At 27.4% G+C, this 18,377-nt stretch overlaps 2 protein-coding genes across 3 annotated transcripts in view; one reads left to right on the forward strand and one right to left on the reverse strand.

Annotated features, from left to right (window-relative positions):
- Positions 1-236: 236 nt before the first annotated feature.
- The window catches only part of LOC100197910 (RNA polymerase II-associated factor 1 homolog), a 19,412-nt gene continuing 1,271 nt past the window's right edge, over positions 237-18,377 (reverse strand). The window contains exons 4-15 of one of the 2 annotated variants that reach the window (XM_065805625.1): positions 16,749-16,870; positions 16,612-16,678; positions 14,803-14,904; positions 13,288-13,339; positions 8,323-8,379; positions 8,179-8,247; positions 7,984-8,087; positions 7,730-7,846; positions 7,473-7,539; positions 3,264-3,325; positions 2,629-2,740; positions 237-483 (exon numbers count right to left, since the gene is read on the reverse strand). In XM_065805625.1, coding sequence (XP_065661697.1) covers positions 280-483; positions 2,629-2,740; positions 3,264-3,325; positions 7,473-7,539; positions 7,730-7,846; positions 7,984-8,087; positions 8,179-8,247; positions 8,323-8,379; positions 13,288-13,339; positions 14,803-14,904; positions 16,612-16,678; positions 16,749-16,870 — 1,135 coding nt within the window. In that variant the 3' untranslated portion in view covers positions 237-279. Of the gene's footprint in view, positions 484-2,628; positions 2,741-3,263; positions 3,326-7,472; positions 7,540-7,729; positions 7,847-7,983; positions 8,088-8,178; positions 8,248-8,322; positions 8,380-13,287; positions 13,340-14,802; positions 14,905-16,611; positions 16,679-16,748; positions 16,922-18,377 lie in introns of both variants that reach the window. The other variant, XM_065805626.1, reaches the window with a different exon arrangement.
- LOC136084949 (uncharacterized) lies at positions 10,282-12,415 on the forward strand. Its single transcript, XM_065806351.1, has 5 exons — positions 10,282-10,533; positions 10,744-11,115; positions 11,296-11,691; positions 11,956-12,222; positions 12,317-12,415. Exons 1-5 carry the CDS (start codon positions 10,282-10,284, stop codon positions 12,413-12,415), a joined length of 1,386 nt encoding a protein of 461 aa, XP_065662423.1.

Consider the following 18,377-nt stretch of genomic DNA (forward strand, 5'->3'; position numbering starts at 1 on the left):
TACAGTTATGATAACCAATTACATTTTAAATATTGAAATAAAGCATTTATAAATTTTTATATGATCTTTTGATGAAAAATTATTTGATCAAAAACCTAAAATATGAAATTAATTAAAATTATTACATATGTACAAAAAATCCAATGATAAATCGTTACCGCTCCTTTTAAAAAGCTGTTAAAAATCTTTTTCGTAGAAAGATTGTTACTTTTCATGATCAGAAATCACTACATTAATTTAAATCAAAGTAATTTATTAAATAAATATATTTCGTGTTTCTTAATCTTCGTCTTCACTTGAGCTCGAGCCAAACAAATCGCTTGCTGAATCAGAGTTGTTTTCCTCCTTAGATTGTTGCTCGCTCGATGTTTTTTCGGGTTGCTTTGACTGTTCGTTTTTATTATCCTCAACTTGCTCTTCTTCTGCAACTTCGTCATCGTCATCGTCAGGCGCTAGATTTTCTAGTTGCACTAAACGTGCATTCTAAACAAATTTGTTTTGTAAGATAATATTTGGTACATTTTCAAATCTAACTTTTAATGTGTATTAATCAAGTATAAGCATAGTATTTAAAATGATTTAAAAAAAAAATTTATAGTTTTAAAGTCAAACTTATATAAAGTTTATCAAATATACTTTGATCAATTCAATATTCAAAAATTGAATAAAAAACGTCGTAACAATCTTAAGTTATGAGCTTCTATTGAATATAATTTGTATGCACAAGTCGTTACTTTGAGACTTATAGGAGGCTGTTCAACAGATAAGCAAGATTCACATAATATTTATTGCATTACTTAAAAATACACAATATATAGTAGAAATATAACTCAAAATTCAAAAAATTATTTTTTATAATTGTTAAAGACTTTTAAATAATTTTTTATTATTATTGACTGTGAAAAACTAAATGTTTGAATATAATTCTTTGTATTACGGCATTCATAATACGGATGTTACGAAGCTTCGACTGTTTTAAAATCAATCGGAGCTTTACGCTTTCGACTCTGACGATATCAAACCAGATTTTATAACTAAGTTTAAATTTAGAACGTGTTCTAAATTTAAAAGTTTTAAATTTCATAGAACAGCGTGTTCTATGAAATTTAAAACTTTGAAAACCATTTAATTTAGAATTTAAAAAAGGTAAACAAGTTGTGAATTGAAATCTAAGTATGAGCGAAGTAATCAACGAAGTATTAACCCGACGATTTTATTTAAACACTTCACAACCAAACCAAAAACAAGTGTTACATAAGATAATTTAATGAAGTTGACGTTAATACGGTAAATTATAGTGAGTGGGAAAACGTATTCAAGAAAAGGAGCACAACTACGTCGTTAAAAGGTCATTTAAAGTTTTTGCATATTAGTGAACACGAAAAATAGCTAAAATATAGGCTAGAAGCATGAAAAAATAACCGCTCATCGATTTTAATTTTTTTACAAAAGACAAAAAACAATTTTCTTTCAATAACGTTTTGATAAACAATAAAAATGGGTTTTTTCTAATAGATAATTACAGAGCTCACAGAACCTGTAAATCCAATAACAATTACAACTTCAGAATATTCTTGAGCACCTAGATCAATTTCCCCTTACACGGGGCTAGTACATGCTGATGATAATATAGCCCAAGCCTGATAAAAAACTTCTTAATAGAAATAAAAAGCACCCGACAAACACCAGACACCAACAAACTGCAACACTAGCTGTTACAGTTCAAAGAAAATCCAAGAGTGAAATGACAATAACTATGAAATTAACGCTTAAAAATGATCCTCCAAAAAAAAAAAAAAAAATTTATGATAAATATTTTAGTACCTAAAATTTTTGTACCGGAATAATTTTCAGAAATTCATTTAAAAACATGAAAGTTTTCTCAAAAAATATTTTTATATTTGTAAGAAGTTTATGTAAAGCTGTGTTTTTCGGCCTCGTTGTCAATAAACTCAAACATGTACTTGAAACATATACTTTAAATAAAATTCGAAGACTTAGTATGTTCTCTTAAAAAAGAATACATATCTCATTAGGAGAAACTGAGTATATTTCTAAAACATCTATTTGACTGCATTGAATGTTTTAAATATTTCAAATTCTTCCTTCAAATCAAATTGTTTTATCTGGAAAATCTCTTAGAGAAAGATTTTCCAGATAAACTTGTTGACAACAGGTTACACAACTTTAGTAACTTGCTGTCAACAGTTTTGATTTTGTTAAACATTGAAAATGCTTTGTTTAATAATCGAGTCTAATCATCTCTAATGTCCTTAATATCCCAGATATTGCTTAACGTCTGAAATCATTTTAAGAGATTATTCACCAGAGATATGTTAATGAAGCTATGCTTAATTGCAGAAAAACCATTAAGTTTTAAGTCACTAGAGTAAAAACAATATTGTCTTTGTCTTAAAAATATTGTTTTAAAAGATAAACTCTAATATTATTTTCAGGTTCTCAACCAATCCAACAATGCCATTGCAAAAAATGACTGATTGTAGATAAGTGTATAAGATTGCAAAAATTTAAAAAACTATAGTTGAGCAATTATTAGGCATAAATTGAAAATGAAATTATAAACAATTTGTACATAAATAAGAACAACCAATTTAAATTTTTTTTTACCTGAAGTCTTACTTCATTTTCAGTCGGTTCACGGTTTTTAACAATTAACTTTGATACAGAGGAAGATATGCCACCAGCTCCACCTCTACCTCTTCTTTTATTTAAACGTACTCTGTAAAAAAAAAAGAGAAGGAAAAGCTTACACACAATGATTGTTTATTCGTTTATTACACTACTTGTGTATTTGTTACACTACTCGTTTATTACACTACTCGTGTATTTGTTTGTTTTGATTGTATTCATTTATTTATTAAAAACAAGTTTTGAAAATAATTACACTGCTATACCGCTATACCTATTGCCATTACTCTTTTAAAGTTTTTTTTTTTTTAATTAGAAGTCATCGTTAAAAAGTATAACAAAAATAAACTATATATATATATATATATACATTTAAAATATATAGTATAAATTGTAATGCAAAATGTAAAATACAAACTCTTTAACTATACTAATTATGTAATTTAATACTATTCAGAAATAGGAATAAAATTTGGAACCTTAATTATTAAAAAAAGACATTTAAGTAGAAACCACATCAACATAACTTCCAAAATATGAAACATTATTGTTCTAATGAACGAAAACAAAAACAAATAAACAAAAGAAAATAACAAAAAAAAAATTTAACTAACCTTGTTTGCAACTCGTTGTAAAAAACACCTTCATTCTCACGAAATACAAAAAAGTAGTTTTCCTAAACAAAATTTTAAAAATATAGGTAATACCTAATTGTACATGCTAGAGGAATATGTTAGATTAATGGATTTGATTTTTAAAGCAAACTTTAAATTTTTTTTTTTTTTACTTATTCACTTGCAGTTGAAGAGGCTACTCACTTTTTGTTACAACCCTTTTTTAAGCCTTTAATTCTAAAACAAAAAACAAGTTCAGCATGGTACTACCAATGATGTGGTGAGGGTCCAACTTAAAGTTTTATGTTTATGAAGTAAGCAATTCTACCACTGTACCATTACTGATATGAATTTTCATAATTATTAAAATTATAAAAACTTATTTAAACTTTTTATAATTAATTAGTATTTCTTTTGTTTATCACTTACTTATTACAACTTGATTATTACTATTTATGACTAGGTTTATAATTTCAAATGCCAACTCTAAACTTTGAATAAAGTAGATTTTTAGTATACATCTTAACTTCCATCTTGTCTTATACAAATTGCAATATTGAGACAAATATAAATTAGTAAAAGCTAGTAAACCTGTATAAACTAGAGTGATCAATTAAAAATATCAAATAAAAAATTTTACTTTTCAAAATATTTGTTGAAATTTAAAATAAAACTGCTGGTTATTTGACAATTTATATAATTTGCATAATTAATAGCAGTTTGTTATTTTTAGTACAGATGTATCAGTATCACATTTGGATCTTGCTGTTGATGACTTATTTGCAAATATTTCAAAAATATTAAAAAATATAGATAATCTTGCATTAGTAAAATTGATACAATAATGTAGTAATTCTATAGATTATTTTAATTATAATTTTCCAAAAGCTTTGTTGTTGTTTTTTTTTGAGACTTTAAGTGCCATGCTGAATAAATTTGGGTTAATATTAGTGAATCACCTGACACAGGTTCAAGAACTAGTTATTAATTAGTTGTGTCCATGCAAATTCTGATGGTAATTGCACATATATTAGTTATGTACAAATTCTGATGGTAATTGCACATATATCTGCTTATAATTTTATATTGCTGAACAAGGTTGTGCTTTACTTATCACTGTTCTAAAGCAGCGAGACTGAGTATAGTTAATTTACCTTCAATTTTTTTTTGATTTGGCAAAATCAAAAAAAAGTCTTGTACCCTGCTGAATACATCTAAGAGGATTGGTGTCGCTTTGTAGGTGAGTAGACCATGCATACTCACGATGAGTTCTAATGGATCCTTCTTGACTTCAAGCCACTCGATGCTAGGACCCTTGGTCATGTGACCCTTGGTCACATTAAATGTTTGTTGACTCGATTACTCCTTAATTGCCATCATTATCAAACATTATGTAGAAACGGGTGAATTTGTCAAAATAAAAACATAAGCAACTTCTTAGTCTGCATGATCTATGTTTTGTTGTAGTTTATTACACTGCCCTCTATGTTGATGACTACTAACAACATAGAGATCATCAAAATCTCTGCCATCTGCATAGATTTTTATGCTATGCCTCATACAATTAGAAGGTCATTTATATAGATGACTTTGCCTTATGAAACTCCTCTCATGACATCTACCCATATTAATTTGCTATCTCTAATGATCGCACTCTTTTAACCAGTCAGTTATCCACTTAAGGAAAGCATAACAAATGCCATATGTTTTAAGCTTTAGAAGAGAACAACTGTGGTTACTTCATTATCTCATTCACCATTTGTTTTCCCTTGGCATTTTGAATCTGGCAATCTCACAATTTTAACTAGTGTTTTGTAGGCTGCCTTGTGCTCTACTAGAATCGGATTGTGCATCTTAAATAAGTTGCTAGGTATTATCACCAGTATTCTTTTTTACTTAACTGCTTTTTCAACTTTGTGCAAATTCTATGGTTCTGTATTATCTACAAGAGTGTTTTAGTTGAAGGTATACATAGATAAACCACTTTGTTGACTTTGTTAATAAAGACCTTATAGAATGTTTTAGTTAAATACATGTACAGAACAACTACCTCCTTGACTTTTTTAATAAAAACAATCGTTTGTTAAAGAGTCAAAAATTGTCACTTAGTAGTAAGACATGATTCATGTTGAGATTTTATCATAGTTCTCTCTGCTTCAGATGAACTTTTTCTGTTCATTTTTAACAGGAATGTTATTTGTAGCAAGAAAACTAATAAGTAAAGGGCAGGTGTGCAGCCTTGTAAGCCAACTTCATGTATCATCTATGCAGTCAGGTTCAATAGTAATTTTCAGGTTTATTAGGTTTATTATTAGGTTTATTATTTTTAATTTAGGTCTGGAGTGCTTGACAGTCTTTCTAAATTATTTCCGTGGTGGGTGCGAAATGTGACCATTTGTGTGAGACTGTTTTTATTTAAGCATTGCTATAACTTTCGGTCAGTCAAATGTTTGCTATGCCTTCATCAGTGTTAAGTACTTCTTACATTAAGTACTTTGTTACCTATAGTTATCACTTTTCATAATTATTCAATATTGATTAAATTAATTTCCTTTCCTTTGGGTTCTTCAATAAAATATGTCACACAATTTTCTACCGTTTTTGTCCAGCCTCCTTGTAACAAAATTATAACACTTTAATAACAAGCCCTGTATGAGCTGCCATAAAACCACTCCCCCCGCCTCCTAGAGCGTGAGGCAATTTATGGACAAACCCTTTGGCTTGCTGCTTTGCCATTGTATAGAGATTATCATGCTGCCTCCTGTAATTCCTCCTTTGCGCATAAATATTAGAGATAGATCAATTGATTTAAAATTTTATTCATAATCTGAAAGACTGTAAATGGCAACTGTGTTACATTTTCACAAACAGTTCTGGATTTACTTGAGATAATTTTGCTTCACACAATCAATTTTTGGCAAAGCCAATTTGAGTCTAAATGCATGGTTACCATCATGATTTTTTTAATTTTATTTTATTCTGATTCACTCCCATCAAGGCTGCAAGCAACCACTATTAAGTTGGGAGTTACTAGAAAAAAAGAATCGAGCAAAAGAGCAAGAAAACATATGACAGAAGACATAAAAAGATGTACGTTGTATGAGTCAGGAAAACATAAAAATGGGAGAGAGCTCCAAAGGGTTGAAGTGTGTGGAAAAAAACTAGACAAATATAAGTTTTTGGAGCATATAGGGACAGATACAGTAAAAAGAATGAGACTTTGACGAATGAAGAGTCAAGCAAGAATGAGTTTTAGTTGATGGAACTAGAGATGAAAGCTCCTTTGAGCAGCAACCATTATAGTATTTGTAGAAAAGAGAAAGAAATCCAACTTTACGATGGTTGGAAAGAGTCTTGAGCTTAGCAGATAGGCCAGGTCCAATAAAAAGAAGCAACCTTAGCAGATGCTAGTTTACCATTCAATTGCATATACGGTTTCCATGAAAGGTCAGTAGTAAATGATAAACCATCTGAGTTTTGTTGGAGTTGAAATTTACAAGCCACTCCGAGCCCTAACCTGTTAAAAAAGTGAGATCAGATTCAAGATCAGCTGCCTGTTCTAAGCAATCCAAGAGAAGACCTTTTGTCAAGACAGAAGTATAAAGTTGAGTTATGAGCAAAAAGAGCTACCTTAGATGTAATGTTGCTGAAAAAATTAATAAAGTAAATAAGAAACAAAATAAGACCAAGAATAGAACCTTGAGGTACCCCAGAAGTTACTGGAAATGAAGAGTGTTGGCCTTCGATGATGAGCTTTATAAAGCGGTTACAAAAAAACAATTTGATATTCTCAAAAACAATTCAAGATGCACCATATGAATTAAGCTTATGGAGAACATTAACATGCCAAACTTTGTCGAAAGCCTTAGATATGTCAAACACAATAGCCATCTAATGCACAATAAAATCTTTCAGTCACAGCAGTTAGAAAATCAGTTGTAGAGCAAGAGGATCAAAAACTGTATTGATTGTCTGACAGCAAGTTATTTGACTCAAGATGGGATGTGAGATATTTAAATAAATAGGCTTCTTTCTGTCTTCTAACTTTATGAGAGCACAGTCTTCAATTTAGGTATGAGTCCTCATACCAACATTGAAGACTGTCTTCATATTTATACTTTGAAATTTAAAAAAAATTATATTTATAAATTGTATTTGATTCTAATTTTAACCCCAGTATTTCAAAAATTGACGAAAAAATTTGATTACCTCAAATCCTTTAATAGCTTTATTTTTGACATTCCAATTATATTCACGAGCTAATTTATATTCATACCTAAAAAAAAGTTGCTTGTTATATATGAAAAACACAACATTTACATGTACATGACAAGCCTGGATAAAACATTTTCCTTAGTAATTATTTAATTCTTTTATGCAAAAAAAAGTCTGGAAAAAAAACAAAATAACATCAGCCCTTTAACCCCTTAATCTAGAATGAATAGGTTGCTTTTTTTAAAACTTACTCTTCATCTGGGTTAGGTTGCTCATTATTATCTAACTCCTGTTTTTTCTTCTTTAGCGTCAAATCAGAGGGAAGAAAATAAGCCACAAATTGATCGCCACTTTCATCTTCCATTCCTCTTTAAAACATTTTTAAAAATTAAAATGTTTCCTTTAATTCAATATTAAATTATAACATAACAAATCCTTATTTATAGCTATCTTTATAAATAACATATAACCTACATTTATAATACTTTTTAATTATAGTATTTACCTAATCATTCCTAGTGACATTTGTTCAACAGTTGCAGGAACTGTTTTTCCACGGGGTGTTGGCTCAGTGTCAAAAATAACATGAGCACATGGCATATGCCAAAACTATTCAGAAAAAAAAAATATAAAATCATAATAATATTCAAATATTAACAAAGCTTGAATAGAAAAAAAGATTAATACAATAAACACCAACTTGAAAATCTGGAAAAACAGGTAAAATTTCAACAGGTTTTATCCTAGCATTTGTGTCATGACAGGTAATCTGAAAATAAATATAAAAAATTGAATTTAAAAAAAAAAATCTTTGCGCTGAAAAAGCGTAGAAAAATATTTTTACTGGTTTTTTTGCAGCTTCAAAACTGGCTTCAATTGCTTCTATTTGTGATTCTCTATCCTATAACATTAAAACATCACATTAACATGTGTGTGTGTGTGTATACATACATACATATAAATATATATATATATATAAATATATATATATATATATATATATATATATATATATATATATATATATATATATATATATATATATATATATATATATATATATATCAGGGCTGCGAAGTCCGGAGTCGGAGTCCATGGAGTCCCTATTTTAGCCCGGAGTCCGAAGTCTTAGGAGTCCATAAAAATTTTAGGACTCCGGGACTCTTTTTTTTTTTTTTTTTTTTTTAATAATATGCCTTAAAAAGACCTTGTTACAAAGCACTAAAAAAAAGCATTTGACCAGGAGGCTAAACTGTTTTACCGATTTTATTTATTTGGCCAGATTGAGTATCGGTTCGAATGTCGCGCCTTGTTAAGAAGCGTTTCGCAGCTTGCATTTTACGTGCGAACTGGCCATTTGCCTACCCGTTCAGTAGTTTTACGTTAAACCAAAACTTTTATCATTTAGAATATTTAAATTATCTTTTGATATTGTTTATGTGACGTTTATTCAGAAAATATAAAATAAAAGCATTTTGCCGCAATTGTGATCTAATAGGTTTTTTGTTAAAGAAACAGTTTGTTTAATAATTTTTTTTTTTGTTAAAATTAGTTAAAGAAAATAAAGTGTTTCAATTTTAAATTTTTCATCATATTTCATTATAAGTTTTATATTTCTTAAATATAAAACTACTAATGAAACCCTTAATGTTTGTTTTATATTTTTTTTTATCCCATTAAGAAAGTACTTATGATGAACTGTTTATTAAAGTATTTCCTCGTCATCAATTGTCTAGACCCAGGGGCGATTTCACGGGTTGTATGGAAAGGGGGTTGTTGCCCCCTCCTCTAAAAAGAAAGGGAGTTAACATTTGACTTACAGTTCAATATTTTTTATAAGACATTTGTCGCTTTTGAAGGACTCACCCTCCTCGTTTTACTCAAAAAATCGCTCCCTGGCTAGACCTGTAGGTAATAATATGTTTGAGAATTTATTTGCTCAAATTTTTTCAATATGTACCAAATTTAAAAATAAATGATATTTTAGTTTAGAAGTTTATTTTTTTGCTTAAGTGATTCCGTTATTATTAAATTTTTAGATTTATCATAGAAAGTACGTCGATTAGAAATGATGAACTAGTTTATGAGCAGTAAAGGAATATTTTACCAAAGTAAAGTTCTTTAAAAATAATTGTCGATTGAATTTGTGCTTTGTTTAAGTACTGTTTAAAACTGTTAAGTAGTGTGAAACTATAATTATAAATAGATAAAACTTGTAACTACTTTTATTAAGAAAAAAATTGTTTCTTTTAATTTAAACCCGAAATGTTGTGAGATAATATAATTATGTACATTGGTTTTCGGTCTACTCTCCTAAAAAAATGAAATTTTTTATTTTAATAACGCTTACTGAAAAATTGCAATGAAAGCGGTATGGTTTAGATACGAAAAGCTATCAAATTTAACTCACAAATTAATTATACGCAAAAAAAAATAATTCAAATGTCTGTAAGTTTGCGCTATTGAGCCAAACTAACGATCTAGACTAATGGTAAAAAACCTACCATCTAAATCAGAAAGAAGCCAAAAAAAAGACTTATAAAAATACCTCAACAAATAAATAAAAATTATTTTGCGCAACAATTGCTTTGACAGAAAAAATACTAATGTCATCAATTCGTAACTAGTCATGTTAACAACATTCCTAACAATGTTTTCGAGAGTTGTTATACAGTTAATTAATTTGGTGAAGCATATATAACAGAGAGCAAATACTTTGCATGTTCACAATAACTTGCAATAACAACATTTTTATTTATAATAATATTTGCTGTTTACTCGTGAGCAACAATCTTGACTAGTAATGGCCGCTAACTATGCATCAGATACGATCTACAGACATTTTCATCGTGCAAATAAAATGTTTAATGGATGTAAAGTAGTATGTTTCAAATGTCTTGTACCCGAAAAAAGTAAAAATAATGAGTTATGCGGTAAAGAAATTACATGTGCCGCAAAAGCTCGCATTATTAAACAATTAGAAGAAAAGAATAAGAAGCAAAAACATACAGCCATCAAAGGCAGCACTTCACAGCAATCCATATTACAGTGTTTTGTACCACAGCAAATTAATTTGCATATAGCAAAATGAGATGAGTTTTTAGAAGCCTTAAACCAGCTGGTTTTGATTGAAGGTCTTTCATTCCAGGTTCAAATTATTTTTTCGTTAATATTTATTAAGTAATTTCAAAAAAAATCTAAAAAATTATATGTTTTTTTGCCATTTTTTAATAAAAATGTATTATTCTAAAAACAATTTCTATAGGCGTTTGATCGGGAACCTATTCAAAAGCTTTGTGGAAAAGTTGCATCTCATTTTAAATTTAAAATGAATAGAGATAATATGAGAATTCAAATTAGTGATCTTGCCAAAAAGAATCGCGAACAAATCAAAAACAAATTATTGGAAATGCTAATTTATTTAAAAGTCGATTCTACATCTAGGCATATGCGCCACTACCTCGGTATAAATGTGCAATACTCAAACAATGATGAAATTGTTGTCATCAATCTTGGCACTATCGATACGAGAGGAAAACAAACGGCGGAATACACTAAAAAAATTATTGAGAAGTGTTTAGATAAGTTTGGAATCAATAAAATTAATATTTTAGGCCTCAGTGTTGACAACGCAGCAGTGAGTAACACATACTTTAAAATTCACCTTTTATTTTTTTAAAATGAAGAACATTGTATATTAAATTGATATTAAAATTAATATTTTAAATAAAAACATTTAAAAAATAAACTTTTTTGATAAAACCGTATATTCACTAAATTTTCAGTTAACTATTGAAATCATAATTAATATATTTAGGTGAATATAAAGTTGGTGCGCGACTTCGGAATCAGCATCATTGAGAAAATCGAAGATGACGAAAGCGATCTTTCAGTTGAAACTGATGAGTTCGACGAAGATGGTCAAAATAAAGCAGTTAATGCGGCAGCAGCCTTGGCAAGTGGAGTTGCCGGTAGAATGAATGTTATACATCTTCAAAGATGTGCTGTCCACACTTTACAGTTAGCCGTGAATGATGCATTGAAGATGCCCACAATAAAAAAATTCCTCAGCCATGCAAGAGAAGTTGTCAAAACTGCGAGAAATTCTAAGTGGATTGACTACTTCAGAGACCAAGCTCCACATCTTGTTTCAATAATAGATCAGGTTACCTGTTGGTCTAGCCAGTTCAATATAATCGAGAGGCTAATTCAGGTAAGTTATAGTTTATAACTTCTAAGTTTTGATTAAAGTGTATAAACTGGTTTTCCAACCGCTATAGTATAAATCCAATTAGTTCAATGTTAATGACATTTACATTATTTAATAACTTTTAAAATTTAGTTTATGTAAATATTTCTTTAATAATCCTCTTTACTTAACTAGTTGAAAACGTAATACATATATTTAATGAATTCTTCTGTTCTTCTAGATTCGACCAGTAATTCAAAACCTGAATATGTGCAACCATATTTTTAGGGGATGTGGGAAGAACTGAGAGATGTATTGCATATGGCACGCGATCTAACTATCCGTCTTCAGCGTGAAAATATTACCGCAGGCGAATTCCTTTTTGATTGGAATTCAATAAAGTGTGAACTAGACAGGAAAGACAGTGACTTAGCTAGAGATTTCCAAATAGGAATGAATAATAAAGAAAGCGCACTACGCGAAAATTTTTTGTTTCTTGCAGCAGTTTACGTGGATATTAGGCATGGCTGTATGCTAACAGCAACTGAAGATAAGGTTGTTTTTTTTTATCAAAATGCATTTATATAAATAGTTTTGAATATTTAACTTTAAAAAATACATATTCAAAAACTTATTAATATTTCTATAGATAGCTGCAGCTGATGGACTTTGGAAAATTAATTACAAACTGATTCAACTGGCTAATAAAGATATGCTTTTTTTACAAACAAACGAGTTTTTTATTTGAATAATTTTTGACAATGTAGATATTGTATTATTTTGTTTTTGTAACTTTACAATTTAGAGTAAAATTAATGTAAATAAACATTTAAATCTTTTTATAATTCTATGATCATGTTTTCAAATAAACAGAGAAATTGAGAACTCTGTGCATGCAGCAGTACAAAATAAATAAAAGTTATCTTTAGAGTTGTATTATTCTTATTAAGCAGTGGTTGTGTTCGGCTGCATAAACCCACGGATCCCTTATTTTTCCTAAAAAGTAAGGGAACCGTGGTTCAAACCCACCTTTGGGCAAGTTTTGCGACATCGGTTAGGAAAGAGGAGTGAATTCCTGTTAATTGCTTTTCCGCAGTGCTCTGCGATAAGACCGAATAGACTACTTAGGGAACCAAAAATACATATATTTATGTATATATATATATATATATATATATTTGTATTTATATATCTATATATAGATATATATATATATATATATATATATATATATATATATTATTCATAATAAAAATATTACTGGTACCCTATCACTTTTCTGGCATTTATACATAAAAACTCCAGATAATAAAAATCCTTATCTAATTTAAGAAAGAAAAAAAAAATTCGGAGTCCATGATTTTTGAGCACGGAGTCCGGAGTCCCAAAAAATCGATGGAACTTCGCATCCCTGATATATATATATATATATATATATATATATATATATATATATATATATATATATATATATACACGTATATATACATACATACATACATACATACATACATATATATATATATATATATATATATATATATATATATATATATATATATATATATATATATATATATGCACACATATTTGATACTTGTATTAAATTGCACAATTTACCTTATAAAGATCAATATCAAGTTTGGATTGCTTCTTAGATGAATATCCAACTCTACAGAAATAATAAATTTCACAATAATTTATCTTTAAATTGAAAAGAAATTGCTCTTGGTTTTAAAACTATTAAATCTGCATTGAAACATGCTTGGGACTTGGTAATTGGATTTGATCCATCTGAAGAAAACTATGTATAATAGCATGAAATTATTATCAGAGAAACCACTTTTGAAATTTACTTATTTTACTTATTCTAGAGTTACCTGTTCTGCTAACACTTAAACTAAATAACTTACTATAACAAATAAAATAATTATATTGGATCTAAAACACACAGCAAATTTTCAAGCAACCTGTATAAAATCATGACAAAAACTTCTTAAAAAAACTAACAAAAGAAGATTTCAGAAAATTTCTTTTATTTCATCTTTAATGTGTACTAAAATAGACATTAAATAAAAACAGCACAGAAAATTTTTTACAGATAGAATTATATTTTACATTGGTAATGCTTACAACTGACAATCAAAATAGCTAACATTATTTTAAAGTCTTACTTTTAAGGATTGTTCTAGTACCAGGAACCTTAATTTATGACATATTATCCTTTTTTAAAACTAGAGATTTTCTAAACTTGCTTTCAGCTGACTACCCAAGTTTGAGTACCAGATGAAAATCAGTTTCAGTTTTAAGAACTTGGCTTCAAGTCTAATATGCAAAAAACTAAGGACTCATAAAATCTTTTGCACTAATATAGTTGAAAAAATTTTAACTACAATGTTTTAAGAAGCAATTAAAGCAACCCATGTAACTCAATAGAAAATTTCCATGACATCCAATAATTAATACTTTTAACTACTGAAACAAAATAGAATCCCTTAATAACATACAAATGAAACACAAAACATTACTTTACAGAATTTTGTTGGAGATGTGTTTAAAAAAAAGAATTTTATTAATAACAAAATTTATAAAAAGCATCCTTAAGTAACACAGGTCAACAACAACAAATTTTCTGGCGTCGAGCAAACAATTTGTTTTTGTATAGCATTTCTCATTTTGATTTCAAATATGGAACTCATTTTCACAGGTTGACATATTTTTTAATAATTTTTTTTTTTTTGTGTGACAATATTAGGGATTTTACCCCAAATGCTAAAGATTTGAATCCAATATCTTTACAACTTGATATGATGGTGAAAAATGAGTTGCATATTTGAAATCAAAATGAGAAATACAAAATACAAATTGTTTGTTCGGCACCAAAGAAAAAAAATTTTTTATTGACATGTGTAATCAAATGATTATTAAATCAATCTGAAGGTTGTGGCAAGTAATATTAACTTATGTAAAAAATCTAATTCAAAAACTAACAGTTTTTTTTAAACTGATTTTCTTCATTTTTATCTTTTTCTGAAAGCTCAAGCTTAAAAAATTTTAACAAACAAACTACAAAATTGCATTTAACTTTAAATACTTTTTAAAAAGATAATGTAAACATTTAATAAAAGATCTTACTTTGTTTCTGCCATTTCACTGCTTGTTTGAAATCTATTGTACTCAGTTGATATATACTCAGTTTTACGAAGCCAAGATACTGTCTTGGTGTGCTGCTGGTGTCTAATCATAAAATAAATATTTTAAATTTCATCATCGTCATCATTATCAAAAATTTCATAGCCTACAGTATGTTTTGTATTTAAATCTAAAGCCAACTAATGCAAAGGTTTAAAATGATTTTGAGGTGTACAAACAGTAACATGAAAAGTAACTAACTACTTTTGTTATATTTTTTATTTTTAAACTCACTTTCTTTCACCCCTTCAAAAAAGCTGCAACTACTATTTAAATTGGAAATTAAAGTTAAAATAGTTAAAAAGCAATGAAAGACAGAGTAATTTGGGTGCCTAACAAAGAATTAATCAATTTATCTGGAATATACTGGTCAGTAAATTCAATTTCAGGACCATGTGTGACTTATTTAGAAGACTAGCATGCACACAATATAAATGGCTTATTTTGAAGACTGATTCAATATTAGATCCATGTGTGAGAGGTGGAATGTTGACATGCCTTTGTTAATTGCAATATTAAAGATATTAAAGACTTAAAAATTTTAGATTATTATCAGATTATTTACTATTTTTTTGTATTAATTTCTTGCAAAAAAAAAAAGTTTGTTCTCAAGATTGTTTTAGTAAAAGATACAAAAGAAACAATTTTAGAATTAGTAGTTGCATATGATGATGTGGTTGATAATCTAATGTTTATGATTTTAACAAATATTCTTAGGCAGAAATGTCTAAGAATAATTGTTGAGGTTTAAAAATATCTCTTATTTAAACTACAAGTAAAAAATGAATCACATTATTTCATGCCTTTTGAAAATTTAATTAAAGAGATTTAAATATCTAAATATTCAATAAATTAAAACAGAAAAACAAATTTTAAAACATCTCAAAGCAAAATTGAATATTAAGAAAAGAAGTTTTTATTTTTATTTAAATTGCACAAACTGTAACCATAGTAACCTTTAATCATAGATTATCCAAGTCATATTTTACAAATCTGGAAAATTGTTTGGGTAAAATACCCTGAAAAAATCTGGAATATAATTTCCCCTTAATTTCGCTTATAGCTGAGTTGTTTCCGGTTTTTTTTTTCAAATTTTTGTATAAGTGATGAGTGAAAAAAGCTTAAATAACAAATATATTACAAAAATGTATACCTAAACTTGTATGTATGGAAAATGCTTTGAATATCTGGAAAAAATAAAAGTTGAAAAAAATATCTGGAATTTCTGAAATATTTGGAAAAAGATAATCCCTGCCTTTAATATTAAAAACTTTATACTTTAATTTTCTACTTAGTTATAAATTAAGCGAATATTATAAATAGTTTTCAAAATAAGAACCCTAGCAAGCGAAAAAACTTAAAAAGTAATAATTTTCCTCTATTTATGTTACAGTTTGAACAACTTAAATAAGAATAAAAAACATAAAACACTTTTTTGTGTGCATAAATTAATAGCATTTACCGTAAAAAATTCGACTGATTGTAGAAACTAAGCATGAAAATCTATTATTTTAAAAATTATTTAACATAGCAAAACTTTTAAAAGACATCTTAAATCATGTAAATAAAAAAATAAAAAAATGCGATTCTCAGCATTTAACCCAACCATTATTTTACAACCATATTTATAAAAGCTTCATATTTACAAAACTTTCATAATATCTAATTCATGTTAAATAGTAAAACATATCTATTTAAAAATAAAAATAAATCATTAAAAAGATAATGAGTAATTGATAAAATAATATTAACCGTTTTTGATCTGCTTGTGGGATATGGTCTTCTTCTAATAACTTTTCATCCTCTGGATCTAACTCAACTAAAAGAAATTGATGATAACAAAGATACTCTTCTTCTGAAAAATAATTTTTGCTTTAAAGTTTACTAACCATTCATGTCAATATCATATGTTTCTGGATTGATCAAGTCAATAGAAACACCAAGGTCTGGCTCTGTAAGCAGTTCATTTTTGTAGTTTCTCTCCAATGATGTTGGCTTGTATTCAATAAACCTAAGATCCAAAGAAAACCCTGCAGAATTTCCTCGCTAAAAATCATTTGCACTAAAATCATAAAAACAACAGTTTTCTATTGATTCTAAACTTTATTTTTTAATTCTATTACATAAGTTTTTTCATTTGAGGGTGCTAACTGAAGAATCTCACTAATATATATGTGTGTGTGTGTGCATGTGTGTGTGTGTTTATATATATAAATATATATATTTATATATATATATATATACATATATATATATATATATATATATATATATATATATATATATATATATATATATATATATATATATACATATATATATATATATATATATATATATATATATATATATATATATATATATATATATATATATATATATATATATATATATATATATATATATATATATTTATATATATATATATATATATATATATATATATATATATATATATATATATATATATATATATATATATATATATATATATACACACACAAATATAAAATCACATTTAATTTGGCATTCTGAAGTCATACTGATTTAGGGTTTTAACATGGGTACTAAAACTCTGTGAGGGTTTTAGTACATACATTAATTTAGAAATAAAAAGAGCTGTGACTGCATTTACTGAGGGCTTGCACAATAAGTTTTTTTAATTATTCTTTATTCCTTCTTTTTTTAAAAACCTTATGGAAGTAGGTTAACAAAAAGAAAACATATAACTATAGACACTATAGTATATCTGTGCATGCATACACACACACACGCTTATATAAAAATCGTAAGTGATTTTCTAGTAATTTATTGCTCTGTTCTTTTAAAAACTTTAGAACTTCTATTTTGTAGAATATAATAAAAATTAGTATATTTATGTATGAATGTATGTGTATATTAGGGCTATGACTTTTTTTCAACCCATATTCTTGTAATGTGGTTTGTTAAACATTTACCTAAAAAGTATGGAATGAACTATTGTTTGCATATCTTTTGATAAAAGTTCACCCCGCCATTGAAACATCAACTTTTAACTACGCAAATCGGTTTTTGTCATCATCATTGAAATTTATTTAAATTCAGTTAAATATTTTATTAAGTATATATTTTTCAGTCAATGTATGTGCATCTTAAAAACTGTCTCAAAGATTTTTTATTTTAAAAAAAATATACTTATTAAAATATTTAACTGAATTTAAATAAATTTCAATGATGACGACAATAACAACCGGCTTGCGCAGTTAAAAATCAATTTTTCAATGGCGGGGTGAACTTTTTTCAAAAGATATGCAAATAATAGTTCATTTCGTGCTTTTTAGGTAAAAGTTCATCAAACTACTGTACAGGAGGATGGGGTTGAAAAAAAGTCATAAACCTGGTGTGTGTGCGTGTGTATATATATATATATATATATATATATATATATATATATATATATATATATATATATATATATGTATATATATATATATATATATATGTATATATACATATATATATATATATATAGGTTTGGA

Source organism: Hydra vulgaris, chromosome 09 (assembly GCF_038396675.1).
Source record: "Hydra vulgaris chromosome 09, alternate assembly HydraT2T_AEP".
Classification (NCBI taxonomy): Eukaryota; Metazoa; Cnidaria; class Hydrozoa; order Anthoathecata; family Hydridae; genus Hydra; species Hydra vulgaris.

What these genes read in the sequence shown, in the direction of transcription:
- LOC136084949 (XM_065806351.1), top strand. Translation starts at nt 10,282, where the DNA reads ATGGCCGCTAACTATGCATCAGATACGATCTACAGACATTTTCATCGT. An exon ending in TCAGTGTTGACAACGCAGCA is followed by an intron (nt 11,116 to 11,295) that starts GTGAGTAACACA and finishes TAATATATTTAG; the next exon opens with GTGAATATAAAGTTGGTGCG. An exon ending in TAACAGCAACTGAAGATAAG is followed by an intron (nt 12,223 to 12,316) that starts GTTGTTTTTTTT and finishes ATATTTCTATAG; the next exon opens with ATAGCTGCAGCTGATGGACT.